Below are 15,766 nucleotides of genomic sequence, written 5' to 3' on the forward strand. Positions count from 1 at the left end.
TGTCGAGCACATTTGCATATACTTGTTGGCCATTTGTGTGTCTATTTTGGAAAAAGATCTATTCAAGTCCTTTGCCTATTTTTTAATCTAGTTGTTCGGGCTTTTGCTATTAAATTCTAGGAGTTCTCCCTACATTTTGGATTTATTAGATGAATGTTTGCAGATGTTTTTTTCCATTTCATAAATCGCCTTTTATTTTGTTGATGGCTTCCTGTGTTGTGCAGAAGCTTTTTAGTTTGACATAGCTCTAGTTGTCTATTTTTGCTTTTGTTGCCTGTGCTTTTCCTTTATATCCAAGAAATCATTGAAGGCCAATGTCAAGAAGATGTTCTGTATGATTTCTTCTTGTAGTGTTATAGTTTCACAACTTAATGCTGTATTGTATGCTTAAAAATTTGCTAAGAGGATAGATGTTAAGTGTTCTTATCACAAATAATGAATAATAATAATAATAATAATAATAACTAGGGGGATGGATGAAAGGAAACTTTTGGAAGTGATGGATATATTTATAGCATAGATTTTGGCAATGGTTTCACAGGTGAATACTTATCTCTAAACTCAAGTTGTTTACATTAAGTATGCACAGCCATTGAGGTATGTCCATCATACCTCAATGAGGTGGTTTTAAAAAAAGAATGCAGTTTATCAAATTTCCAACTGACCAAAAGATTTAAAAAAAAACAAAAAAAAAAACGAAAAAAAGAATTAGGCTGGGCACCTGGTTGGCTCAGTCAGCTAAGCATCCAACTCTTGGTTTCAGCTCAGGTCGTGATCTCACCATTTGTAGGTTTGAGCCCTGGGTCGAGCTCCACGCTGACAGCACGGAGCCTGCTTGGGATTCTCTCTCCCTCTCTCTCTGCCCCTCCCTCACTCGCTCTCTCTGTCTCTCTCTCTCTCTCAAAATAAATAATCTTAAAAAGAAAAAAAGAATTAAGCCCACAAATCCTTCTTCGATATCCCTTCCTCACTGCTCATTTCCACTTTTTTAAACCACAGACTGTGTCTTAAAGACTAAACGAAAATCAAAAAGTGTATTTTCATACTGAATGTAGACGGTCATGTCAGTAACAGAATTGGTATTACAATGCCTTACCATATTTGCAAGGCTGCACAAAAACCTCTCACGTGCCCCTGCCTTCCTCAAAAAGGAGCTTAATCTTAAAACAGTTATGTACAATAAGAATCCTTAAAAGAAATAAGGATCTTATGTACAATAAGAATCCTATTTATTATAGGTCTTAAAGAGCAAATATTTCAGGTACCTCAAGCTCTTTAGTTTGGTAGAGATACATGGAAATGAACTGACTTTCAGAGCTATGATTAAAATCATGAAAATTTCCAAGGATTAGAGATTACATCTTTGTATTCCAAAAATCCTCTTTGAATAATGATTCACAAGAGCATGGAATCATGCTTTAAAATTCGCAAGCAGAAATGCCTGTTTCCATGGCTTTAAACAACAGTATTACTCAATGTTAGTAAGACCAATGATTGTTATCAGGATGTAAAGCATTTACTGATGAGAATCATGTGCACTTTAGAATTAGAACTTTTCATGTTAATTTTTATAAATCATTTGTAAATATATTTGATGAACAACACAACACAGTCATAAAGATTTTATTTGTTGTTGCTATTAAAGAATTTATACTTATTTGTTTTTGTGATGGTTCCACAATGTAGTAAAAATTTCCTAAAACATTACACAATTTAAAATAATAAAGGAAAAGATGAAGAAACACACTTTGCCACAGGATAGATCATTAGTCGTGTAAAAGAAAATTAACAAGGGGAGAAGTAGATGGAAACGATAATTTTAAAAGTGTGTTTGATTGATCATATTTTAATACTATAACCTAACACTTTGGCCCTCCAGGAAAAAAGAAATCTAGATTTTTTCAGACATTTATGAAGTATATTTATTATAGAAATGATTGCAAACAGCCTTTTGAAAATAAGAAGCCACATTGAAGACAGAAATAAAGCTCAGAATCAAAAGCTTCTGGTATTTAAGAGTCGTATTAATTAAAAATCAAAGAGCATTCTATATCTCTAAGCTGACAAAATATCACGTAGCTTGTCAGGAATGAGGCAAAACCTCTTCAAATATCTAACTAGATTTTGCGTCACAGACACTAATAATTGAGAGAAATATCTGAATAAAATATCAAATGGCCAGTTGGTAGCAGTGTAACTATATATCATGACTTTTTCATACCGAAAATTCTTATTTCACACTGAAATTCTGAAAGGTGAACCTACAGTTTATGAGATTTCAAACTCTTTGAAACCAGCCGTAGGGTGTCACATGTGAAAAGTGCACGAGGATAACAATCAGGAGATCTGGGTTGTAGATCTTTTAACCTGAGGCAAGTCATTTAATTAACATCGGATTTGGTTATTAATTTGTCACATGAGGGGTTAGACGTCATGCTCTGGGAATTCCCATATCAGTTAAATGTCTATGAGCTTGATAAATTAATAAATAATCACGGCTATCAATTACCTTCTATGAAATGCCTATTTTGTGTCATATGATCAGCTAGAGTCTTTGCATGGAATATCTTAATCTTCGCAGCAGGAATATCTTTATTCCAGAGATTTGGAAACAGAAATTCAGGGAAGGCAACTTGCCCAATAGCACACCACTAATAAATGCAGGAGCTGGGATTCCAGCTGGGCTCTGTCTTCCTGCCCTCATGCCAACTCCATCATACATTCTGATTTTTATCCAACTGATGACAGAATATTCAATCATTCGAGCTGCATGACAAAGCTTAAAATAATTGCTCAACTATCACATAATGGCATTAAAAGAGCTTCCACTTGAACGGCAACCATCAATGATTCAAGAAAGAAGTTTTTATTACTTACAGCTGTTCCAAGGATCTGAGTCCTTTAAAGGTTTGCTTGTCGAGGGCATGAATTTCATTCTTGTACAGATACCTGAAAACCATAACAAATCCTATTAAATTCTAAATTCATGGAAATACCACATATCTTATATCAGGACTTTTTAAACTGCAATGTGGCTCTAAAGAGCTTTGGGATGTTCACAGATTCTCTAAAAATAAATGGAAACTTTGATTTCATTTAAATATGTTCAGATATCTGGGTAAGACAGTTCCAAGGCTCTCAGATTCTCAGAGCTCCTTGATCCAAAATATTAAGAATCACTGCCTTAAATCCTGAAACTTAGCGTGATTATAAAAAATTCTGACTAATGAGGTCACATGTATTGGGTAGCAACTTCTCTGAGGAAAAGCAATGTTTGTCTAGAACAATTTTTTCCCATCTATTCTATCATACAGAATATATTGAACTAAGAGTTACATTCGTCAAGCTGGCAAATATCACAGGACTCTTCTGAAGGGGGATAAACACATATTAACAGATCCACAAGAGGTATTTTGGTTCCGTCACGGCTGCTGCTGAAAACCTACAGGAAAGGATACTGTGAATGGATTTACAGATAGGAGGATGTAACTAATCTGGCCAAAAGGTTTGATGAGAACAAATCTATGTAACACGTAAGCACTACGTCCTTTTTTCTTCAACTACGGGATGGCAAAGTTATTTCATTTTTAAATCTCTTTGATTTTTGTGGATGTCATGAAAGTGAAACCCGGATCATTCCTACTTGCGCCTCTGAGGATCCGAGGCAATCAGAATTCCTAAAACGTTCCGTCAAGTTCCTGTGGAATGTGCCCCTGCCTAGGTTAGAGGTCACTGTGATTGCGCCTGCATCAGAATCCTCTGGTGTTTTGTAAAACACCCTGGCTCCTGAGCTTGCCCCAAAACTTACTCAATCCAATTCTCTTGGAGTGACGTCTAGGAAACTGCATCTTTAACAAGTTTCCCAGTTGATTCTGAGGCAATCTATCTCCACACAAACCATAGAAATCACAATTCTAGTTGAAAATGAAAAAGAAATTGCTTTTCCAAAACTTGCTTACTGAAACTTTGGAAGTTCCAAATTACTTTCCCTTCCCACAGATTAGAACTCCTATAAGTTTTTCAGAGCAGTAGTGACTGGTGGAGACTTATGTCTAACTGGAGAGATTTCCTTGGCGTTATTTGATACTACGGAAGATCTTGCTTTGACCCCAAATCTCAAAAATACAGCTACATGTGAGGATGGCAAGAAAAAGAACCTTCTAGAACCATGTTTCTTCAACTAGCTGATAAGCAGCATTGAGCTGTGGTCTCAAAAACCACCACTGGTTCTCAACTGTGGTTGTATGTGAATCAGTGTATGGGTATGTGAATCGATAACATTTCTAAGACATCATTTTGAGCTCTGTCTCAGGCCTTGTGCTGGTATCTGGGAGCATGCCTCTGCAAATTCTGATTTAATAATGGGTCTGGCAGATGGAACTGGCACTGGGATTCTTCAAAACTCCACAGATGATAATAATATACGGTCAAGTTGAAAACTTCTATTCCAGGGCTACAGACCAGATAAAAGTTTGTTGTAAACTTATTCCAAAGGATTCAGACATACCTCCCTGTAAAGGACCCTCCGACTATCAGAATGTCAAGGAACCACATTACTTTTCAGGTATCATATCTTGAGGCATTAAAAAAAAAAATTGATCCAATCTCTGTACAGATGCATGTAAAGTCTTAAATAGGTTTCTGTTATTATCACATTAAAAATGATGAACTGCCTCATAAAAATTAAACTAAATTATCAAATATTCATTGAGGAGCCTCAAAACTGAAAACTGCCCATAAAATTTTATATCATATACACAGATTCCTTTTAGATTCATCTTTTATAGAAAATGATACTGAAAAGGTGACCAAATAATAGTAGGGAAAAAAAAAAAAAGAAACAGAACTTCTGTTGTTAGATCCACACATGTTGATTAAAACAATAAAGTATACATTCAAGAAACACTGCTATTTAGGTTAACACCAGCAAGAGAACTTCCAGCTTCCTGTGAGATAATGGTAGCCTGAATTTGAATCTGTCCATACATCTTGAAAATCAGCTAAGAGGAAAACACAAATCACTAGGAGAAACAGAAAATTAGTCACTTCAATTTACATTTAAGTAGGGAAAATACTAACATCAGCAAAGTGAGCTCCAGAGGTTGCTTTGCAGAAAAGTGTCAGGTAGGATTTTATAGACGAGAGAGATGGGAGGAGGGCGTGGAACAGGAACGCTGAGAGAGTACCAACCTGATGAGAACCTGTCAGTCCTGGGAAAGCAGAGCCCTAGTTCCTGGGAATTGACAGAAAGGGGCCAGGAAAGTGAATGGGGGGGGGGCACCTCAAAGTAGCGAGGCATCTTGTGGAGGAGTGGTATTCCATGGAAAGAAGGAAGAAGCCAAAAATTCTTACCAAAATAAGATAACATCATAGAATCTGAAGACGCACAAAAAGAGGCTGTATTAACTAAATAAATTGTACTTCACTCTCTCAGCAGGAAGGCATGGTCTTGAACTAAGAAGAAATAAGCCATCCAAAGTTCTCTCTACCCTCATATTTAATCACCTGTCACTCGAACCAAACGTTAGTATCTAAACTTGAGGAAAATTGCACAAGAAAACAATAAACTCATATTTGAATATCAATGCAAAATTACATGCAACTGAACTCACCATTTAATAGTTCTATGGAGCAATATTTGTGATTATCATCTAAAATACTGAAGAAAACCCATACTGATTGCTATCTTCATTTCCAGATACCATGATTGTATGACTGGAAATTGTAAAATAATCAATCCCAAAATTATTACCAAAACATTAAGAGAATTTAGTAAGATTACAAACTATAAAATGAACCTATGATATCAATGGCCTTGGGGCGCCTGGGTGGCTCAGTCGGATGACCTGAGCGAAAATCAAGAGTCGAATGATCAGCTGACTGAGCCACCCAGGCACCCTCAACACAATTTTACATAGGTGAATAAGCTGATTCTAATGTTTCTATGGAAAAGTAAACAAATAAGCTAGATACACCCTAATTAAGAAGTTCAACGAGGAGACAGGCTATAACATATATTTAGGAAACTCAGTAAAACCTCTATAATTAAACCAGTGTGGTGTTGGCACACAAATAGTCCAATGGGGAAAACAAAATAAAAGGTTTAGCTGTAGAACTATATATATAAATTTAGAATATAATACAGATTCATTTTCAAATATCAGGTGTTGAGAAAAAAATGAATTATTTCTTTTTAAAATTATTTTACTTTATTTTATTTTTTTTTTGAGAGAGAGAGAGAGAGCTCATGAGTGGAGGAGAGGAGCAGAGGGAGGGAGAGAATCTTAAGCAGGCTCCATATGCTCAGTGCAGAGCCCCATGCAGGGCTTGATCCCAGGACCATAAATTCATGATCTGAGCCCAAATCAAGAGTCCATCGTTCAACTGCCCAAGCCACCCAGGTGCTCAACAATGAATTCTTTTATTAATGGAATGGTGGAAGATTTTCTAACTGTGACTCATAATCCAGAAGCAATTCAAAAATAATATTTTTTAAATAATAAAATGTCACTTGGCAAAAAATTGCATATCCAAGTCAAAAAAGAAAGAGAAAATTTTGAGAGCTATTACCACAGAAAGACTAACATTTGAGAAGAAAAACAAATTTTCAGTCATAAAATGGGCAAAAGCCATTACGGACAGCATACATTTAACATACATAAAACCGATTCAAACACGTGAAAAGATATTAAACTGCACTCCTAAGATCAAACGCAAATGAAAACGATACTGAGATATCACTTCTAACCTTTCACCCTGAGGAAAAAAGTCCTCCATTCTGTCAACCTGACCTGCTGCTGAGATTGTATGGAAACAGGCCCTCTGGTGCATTGCTAGTGGTGATGCGTCATAGCACAGCCCTTAGGGAATGGAATTTAGCAATACGTGCAAAAATTGAATAGATGTTTACCTTTTGACATAGTAATCCGACTTCTAGAACCAAAGATATTCCTCTACAAAAAAAAAAATGGCATATACACAAGATTTGATAATCTTTTAAAAAAGAAAATCACTGAAGACTATTCAAATGTTTATCAGTAGGATCTGACTGAATAAAATATGGTAGAGTCACATCATGGAGAACAATGAAGCCTTAAAAGATGAGAAAGCCCTCTATGAAAGTCTATACAGTGATGTCTAGTATTTATTAAGTGAAAACAAAAAAAACAAAACCTTCCACATATTGTATAATTTGATTGTTTCTTTTTACACAAAACACAGTTAAGAATAAGAAGATGTAATATATACGTTATAACATGCGGTGCCTGGGTGGCTCAGTGGTTAAGCGTCCAACTCTTGGCTTCGGCTCAGGTCATGAGCTCATGGTTCATGAGTTTGAGGCCCACCTGGGGCTCTGTGCTGAGAGCATGGAGCCTGCTTTGGCTTCTCTGTCTCCCTCTCTCTCTGCCTCTCCCCCAATTATGCTCTCTCTCTTCCCCTCTCTCTCAAAAATAAACATTTAAAAAAATTAAGACTAAGCATATGTAATATATATATTACAATATGTTATATATAACAAACATATGGTAAACATATATATTTATTTTGGCATAAAGAATATATATTTTTTCAATTTATATATTTTATATAATAAACATATATATATGTATATATATATATTTACTTTTGCATTAAAAAACACAGGTATAGTAAACCAGAAACCAACTACTGGGGTTACTATGTACAAGGGGGTGGGTAGGCAGTAAGTGAAGAAAAAAAGGTTGTAAACAAGTCTTCTTGAATATATTTTGTTATGTAATTAAAATTTCTAACCACGTTAATAATTAACACGTTTAAATATGTGATGAAATACAAAATAAAATGCAAAGTTAACATGAAGTAAAAATAGAAAAACAACTGACCTTACGGTCTACAAAACTGATAACAGAAAAACACAGAGAAATTTTTTTTCAGGTAGGTGTTACCAAACTGCTCCAATTTTACACTGTGTGTAGAATATTTTCTATTGGAAAAAAATGGAAATGAAAAGAAATCTTAAACATAGTGGGTTTAATTTTGTAGCTATATGGCTATTTAAGTTGCAAAGAATATTAATTATAAGATAAAATCAATTAGCACCAAGATTTTGAAGAATAATATTAGTATGTATAAAGATTATCACTCTAAGAAAAATGATACACAAGTGTTGAAGTGAGAAATTAAGAAAAATCAGCCTTCAAGATCCTGATCCCAACTCCTTCGGATATACACCCAAAACTGAGAATGGTAGTTCTATTTTTAATTTTTTGAGGTACCTCCATACTGTTTTCCATAGTGGCTGCACCAATTTGTTATATTATATTCATATAAATATAAAATCACAATTAAAAAAAAAAACCTTCTTCCGCTCCCTCAAAAATCCTACAGTTAATGTCCTAATAAAGACACTTGGCATTCAGATCTTGTTTTCAAATGCTATTTTCCACCAGAACTAATCAAGCTATTTGAAGAAATGGCTGCTTCCAGGTCTGCGGCAGCATAAGTATATAACATACAATCCTTCACTGGAAGCAATAAAAAAAAAAAAGGACTCAAAGTTTAATGGGATCATTCCAAAGAACAAAGGAGTTAGCTTGAATAGTCTCCCACTGGCTGGCATATAGGAAAGCAATTGACTTGTGTATTAACCTAGCATCTTGCAACCCTGCTATAATTGCTTATTAGTTCCAGGAGTTTTTCTGTTGATTCTTTGGGGTTTTCTACACAAATAGTCATGTCATCTGAGAACAAATACAATTCTATTTCTTCCTTCCAAATCTGTATACCTTTTATTTCCTTTTCGTGTCTTAATTGCATTAGCTGGAACTTCCAGTGTGGTGGTTAAGGAGGAGTAGTAACAGGCAACATCCTTGCCTTATCACCAATCTTAGGGGGGGAATCATCTCGTTTTTCATTATTATCTGTGAGCTGTAGGGATTTTTGTACAGTTCTTTATCAAGCTGAGGAAGTTCCTCTATTCCTGGTTTGTTCAGAGATCTATTAAGGGTGTTGAATTTTTATTATGGGTGTCAAACTTGGTCAAGTGCTTTTTCTGCATCTATTTATGTGATTATAGGATGTTTCCTCTCTATCCTGTTGATGTGATGGATTATACTTATTGATTTTCAAGTGTTGAACCAGTCTTATACACCTGAGACAATTCTCGTGTGGTTTGGGTGTACATTGTTGGATCTGAGTAGCTAACATTTGGTTCAAGACTTTTGCATTTATGTTTATGAGAGATATTAGTTGGTAGTTTCCCTTCTTACAATGTCATCTGGCTTTGCCATTAGGATCACTGATTTCTGCTCTATTTTTATTACTCCTTTTCTTCTGCTTGCTTTAAGTTTATATTACTCTTCTTTCTTTAGTTTCTTAAGGTGGAAGCTTAGATTATTGACTTTAGATCTTCTTTTCTAAAATATGCATTCGATGCTATAAATTTCCATTAAGTACCGTTCTCACTGAATTCTTCAAATTTTGATAATTTGTGTTTTCATTTTCATTCAGTTCAAAATATTTTTAAGTTGTCTTGAAACTTCTCTGAACTATGTCTTATTTTTTCATTTTTTAAGTGTTTTTAAAAGGTTTTATTTAAATTCCAGTTAGCTAACATACAGTGTTACATTAGCTTCAAGTGTACAATTTACACTCACATACAACACCTGGTGCTCATCACAAGTGCACTCTTTAATGCCCATCACCTATTTAACTCAGCCTACACCCACCTCCCCTCTGGTAACCATCACATTGTTCTCCGTAGTTAAGAGTCTTGTTTCTTGCTTTGCCTCTCTTTTTTTATTTACTCATCTGTTTTTTTAAATTCCACATATGAGTAATATAATATGGTATTTGTCTTTCTCTGACTGACTTATTTCACTTAGCATACTACTCTCTAGCTCCATCCATGTCACTGCAAATGGCAAGATTTCGTTCTTTTTGATGGCTGAGTAATATCCTATTGTGTGTATATATACGTATACACATATACACCACATCTTTATCCATTCATCAGTCGGTGGACATTTGAACTATGTCTTATGTAGAAATTTGTTGTCTAACCTTCACATACCGTGGAATAGTCCAACTATCTCTCTGTTACTGATTCCTAGTTTAAAGTCGTTATTGTCTGAGAACATATTCTGAATGACTTCTATCATTTTAAACTTGCTGAGATGTGTTTTATGGCCTAAAATATAGTCTATCTTGGTAAATGCTCCATGTGAACTTGAGAAGAATGTTTATTCTGCTGTTGGATGGAGTATTCTACAAATGTCGACTAGATGCAGTTGACTGATGGTGAGATTCAGCCCAACTGTGTCCTTACTGATTTTCTGCCTGATGGATCTGTCACTTACTTATAGAGAGGTGTTAACATCTCCAACTTGTAAGAATGGATTAGTCTATTTCTCCTTTCAGTTCTATCAGTTTTTGCCTCAAAATATGATGTTCTATTGTTAGGTGCTTATACATTAAGGACTTGTACGTCTTCTTAGAGAATCAACCTCCTTTATCATTAGGCAATGATGCCCTTTATCCCTTATAATTTTTCTTGTCCTAAAGTCTGCTTTACCTGAAATTAATATAGCTTCTATAATTTTCTTTTGTGTTTGCATGGTACAACTCTCTCCATGGCCTTACTTTTCATCTCTATGTGTTTTAAATGTAAAGGGGTGGGGGGGGGGTGTTTGCAGATACATATAATTGTTTTTTTTTTTAATCCATTCAAATAGTGTCTTTCATTTAATTGCTGTATTTACACCATTCACATAAATGGTTATTGATACAGTTGTATTAATATCTGTTTATGTAATGATTCTCTATTTGTTGACAATATTTATCAGGTAATAGTAACTGAAGTAAATAGCTGTTCAGTATGAAAGTATGACTTGTACAGTGTGTTTACATTATTTTCATATGGTTTAGTAAAAATGTATTATGCATAAAAATATACAAAGTAAGTGCAATTTTTAATTAGTTTTTAGACAGAGGGTATGTCAGGTATTCAAACTTTTCTATTGCTTACAACTTTTCAAATTAAAATGTTGAAAGGACATAAAAAGCATTAGGATGTTTATAACATAAAATTACATGCACATTTTAGCTCTTTCAAGTATTTTATGATGCAGACACAGAGATAAAACATATTTTTAAGCAAACATGACAACTGTATGGGCCTCTACAAAGGCAAATAAAATTCTATTTACTTAAAAAAGTAGGACAACTTAGTATCAATTAATAGCCCTTTAAGGAAGGATGAGGGGTTAGTCCAAGATGGGAATTGCTATCCAAAAACAGCATTAACCAGGGGCACCTGGGTGGCTCAGTTGGTTAAGCATCCAACTCTTGATTTCGGTTCAGGTCATGATCTTATGGCTCATGAGTTTAAGCCCTGCATTGGGATCCTTGCTGACAGTGGACAACCTGCTTGAGATTCTTTCTCTCTGCCCCTCTCCTGCTCACATTCTCTCTCTCTCTCTCTCTCTCTCTCTCTCTCCCTCTCCCCCTCTCTCTCTCTCTCAAAAAATAAATAAACTTAAAAAAAGTTTTTTAAGAATAGGATTAACTTTAAACTTTTGGGACTGCTGAACGCATTATGAGATTATTTTTATTATCATATGCATTAATCACAACGTTTCAAACCAATAAGCTATTTTAAACATTTTTAAAAGATTACTCTATTTGAGTAAGACATAGAAGTTCAAAATAAAAATAATTGCTCCATTAAAGCTGAAAACTAATTTAATTTTATAAAGCCATATTTTTCCTCAGTAATAAATCAAGAGATACATCATCATAAAACTTCTTCAAAACCTGACCTGAGACAGTTTCTCTGAAAAAGTTAAGATATTTGCCTAATAACTAATGTGTTTGGATGCTTACAGAAAATGGTACAAGTATTTGAAGATGGTTTTGCCACCCAGTACCCACCTGCTTCCTTCTCACAGCAGCTCTGAAAAGCCTCGGGGATAGCTGATGGACTCCCTTCCTGTGTCTTAGTTATGCTGCTTATACCCAGCTCCAGGGTCATAAAGTCAGGGACTCATTCCATTCTTCCAGCCACTGTGACTGGTTCAGGGAAGGACCCGAACTAGTGAAACAAGAGGGGACGTTGCTAAGCTTCTCATATATCAAAAATGCTTCCTCTATTTTACGCATGGATCAACAGAACAGACCCATCCTTTTCCCCGCATAAGGTGGTGTTATGAGTCCGAACAGAAATCTTGCTAAGTCAACAGGGAAACATGGAGCTGCCAAGGTCCACCAGGTGGGGCTTCTGGATGGACTAGACCTAAGAGATGGCCCACTTGACAGATGCCAAGAAACAAAACCCTCTGTAACCCTCTGAGCCGCTGGATCAAACCAGGCCTGATGCCAGAAGTACCTCTACAATTTATAAGCCCCTCTGAGCAGTTTCATTGTTTATTTATTTTGCTCTATTGCAACCAAGAAAGACTAAACTGATATTATGTTTAAAATAAAAGAGTAGAAAGGAAAAGAAAAAGAAAACCCTCTTTTTTTTCTATCTTTCTATCTCTTCATCCTCCTTGTCTCTGCATTCTTCCCAGTGTCTTCAGCAACACAAAAACCCAACAAACCTGGAGCTTTTTATTTTTAAAAATTACCACCATGAGAAGCCATTTCCCCACTTTTAAATGTGTTTCTCTACTAACAACAGTGTATACTCACACTATAGTATCGCATTTCACTCATTATGTAATTCTAACATTCAAACGAGAATTAGTGAGAGTCAAGCAGTAGGTTTGTTGTATAACTGAAACAACACATGTGCAAAAGTCTTTAAATGGGCAAAGTTCCTGCGGAAGCCACATCTATTCTTACCACATGGGGGAAAAACTAAAGTTTCTTCTATACTCTAAAACTGTGTTCTGCATGATTTCAAAGGTAATGATTTATAATTTTCCAAAACTCATAAACAGTCATAGAAAAATGACAATGAAAAATTATATCATCATTTATCTCTGTCCTTTAAAAAAAAAAAAAAACATTTGCCAGATAATTTAAATTACTGAAAGTAAAGTTCTATTTATTAACATGTGCTAAGTATTCCAGAGATATCTGCATTTGAAATTCAAGTCTGGCTTTCAATAACAAATTTATTTCAGTTCTACAACAACTAGGGCCAAGAGCTTAATCATCATTTTTCATCAATATTTATTCATTTTGGAAAGAAAGTAGAGCAAAACCTTGGACTGCAAGTAACTTGTTCTGCGAGTGTTCCACAAGAGGAGTAAACATTTCTAGTAAAGGAGCAATGTCTTGCAATAGGAGTAGTACATGAATGTCACATGATCACAACTGAGCCAATGGTTCTTCTCACTCTCGCTCTCTCTCTCTCTCTCTCTCTCTCTCACTGCAGGATGGTGGGTGATCGTCTCCCATGCTCGGATGCTCGCTCTCAGGCCGCAGTGTTTGGCAGAAATCAGTGATTTTTCAGAATGTTGGAAGGTGCCCACAGTTGGCACTAGTGTATTTTTTGTCACTTGAAAGCACTTATGGACAGTCCTTGGCTTTTGCAGACAAGAGTGAGCTTAGGAATGCGTTGCTTCCTTCTAGGTCAGGCTGCCTGCAGATACAGACCCTTTCCTCTGCTGCCTTATTTCCAGTCACACTAAGTACAGTATATGACAAGAGTTTATTGTTACTGTAGTCAACACCCATGCCAGTGTATACAATGGCCCTCTCACTAGTAGTGAAAGTCGTCCTACACAATAACCCTCCTCTCTCTTATCTCCTTCACACCAGCCACGAAGGTTTCCAAAGGTAAGGGCAGGTTAATTTGTTCACTTTTTTTTTTAATTTGTTTTCAATGTTTTTATTTATTTTTGAGACAGAGAGAGACAAAGCATGAGCAGGGGAGGGGCAGAGAGAGAGTGAGACACAGAATCCGAAGCAGGCTCCAGGCTCTGAGCTGTCGGCACAGAGCCCGATGCGGGGCTCGAACTCACGGACTGTGAGATCATGACCTGAGCTGAAGTCAGACGCTTAACCAACTGAGTCACCCAGACGCCCCCCTTTTTTTTTTAATGTTTTTCATTCATTTTTGAGAGAGAGAGAGACAAAGCATGAGTGGGGGAGGGGCAGAGAGAGAGTGGGAGACACAGAATCCAAAGCAGGTTCCAGGCTCTGAGCTGTCAGTACAGAGCCCCACATGGGGCTCGAACTCAAGAACCATGAGATCATGACCTGAGCCAAAGTAGGATGCTTAACTGACTGAGCCACCCAGGCACCCCTATTTTTCTTTATATTTTGTATTTTCTTTATTATTTTGTATATTACAGTTTTTTAACCATTTTTATATGAATATTTCTAGGATGTAGAACAAATCTGAGTTTCCATTATTTCGTTTCGGGAAATTCACTTTGATATACAAGTGTTTTGGATTACAAGCATGATTCTGCAACAGATTATGCTCACAAACCAAGGTATTATTGTATTATATGTATTATAATACAGTATTATATGTATTATAATATCGCTAAAGACAAACTCCAAGCATACAATCGTCAGCTCAGAACCATTTTCACACATTCTAAAAAATATTTTTAGGGGCACCTGGGTGGCTCAGTTGTTTAAGAAGCATCTGACTTGACGCTTACCTTAGGGCTTGTGAGTTCGAGCCCTGCAGTGGGCTCCTTGCTGACAGTGGGGAGCCTGCTTGGGATCCTCACTCTCCCTCTCTTTTTGCCCCTCCCCTGCTCTTGCACTCTTTCTCTCCCTCAAAATAAACAAGTACACATTTAAAAATATATATTTTTAGATAACCCATATACAATAACATGGATGAACCTTGAAAACATCATATTAAGTGAAAGAAGCCAGACACAAAAGTATAAATATTGAATTATTCCATTTATATGAGATACTTAGAATAGGCCAATTTATAGAGACATAAGTAGAATAGAGATTTGCAGGGCCTGAGAAGAGGGAAAAATGGGACGTTATTGTCTAACGGGTACAGAGTTTCTATTTGGGATGATGACAAAGTTCCGGAAATGGAAAATACTTATGGTTGCACAACATTGTGCATATGTATGTGTATATGTGCATAATGCCACTGAATTGTACACTTAAAAATTGTTAAAATGGTAAATTTTATGTTATATATATTTTGCCATAATAAAAACAAAGGAATTTTATCTTATACTAGAGAGTTGTGATTATTAGCTATTTCTTCTTTTTGTTTTTTTTTTATTTTTTTAAGTTTATTTATTTTGAGAGAGAGAGACAGACAGAGATAGAGAGAGACAGAGAGAGAGAGAATGAGTGGGGAAGGGGCAGAGAGCAAGGGAGAGAGAATTCTGTGCCTTCAGCACAGAGCCCAACACGGGGCCGAACCCACGAACCCTGAGAGCACGACCTGAGCCAAGATCAAGAGTCGGACACCTAACCAACTGAGCCACCCAGGCATCCCTTTCCTTTTGTTAAAAAAGAAAAAGAAAAACTAGAGGTGCCTGGGTGGCTCAGTAGGTTAAGCATCTGACTTTGGCTCAGGTCATGATCTCACAGTCTGTGAGTTCGAGCCCCACGTCGGGCTCGGTGCTGACAGCTCGGAGCCTGGAGCCTGCTTCGGATTCTGTGTCTCCCTCTCTCTCTGCCCCTCCCCCATTCATGCTCTGTCTCAAAAATAAATAAATAAAAACATTTTAAAAATTTAAAAAAAAAAAAAAAGAGAAAACATACTAGCTCCTACTCCCACATATGGGATCTAATGGTAACCGACATTCAAACTTCCACATCAAGGGCACAGTGAGGAGAAAAGCTG

At 36.1% G+C, this 15,766-nt stretch overlaps 1 protein-coding gene across 1 annotated transcript in view; it reads right to left on the reverse strand.

The window, feature by feature from the left end:
- Positions 1–15,766, reverse strand: part of PXDNL (peroxidasin like) — a 414,188-nt gene that overhangs the window by 180,543 nt on the left and 217,879 nt on the right. Inside the window, 1 exon segment of the mRNA XM_019428907.2 lies at positions 2,878–2,949. Coding sequence (XP_019284452.2) covers positions 2,878–2,949 — 72 coding nt within the window.

The sequence above is a fragment of the Panthera pardus genome, unplaced genomic scaffold (genome assembly GCF_024362965.1).
Source record: "Panthera pardus isolate Hobbes unplaced genomic scaffold, ASM2436296v1 HiC_scaffold_7, whole genome shotgun sequence".
Lineage (NCBI taxonomy): Eukaryota > Metazoa > Chordata > Mammalia > Carnivora > Felidae > Panthera > Panthera pardus.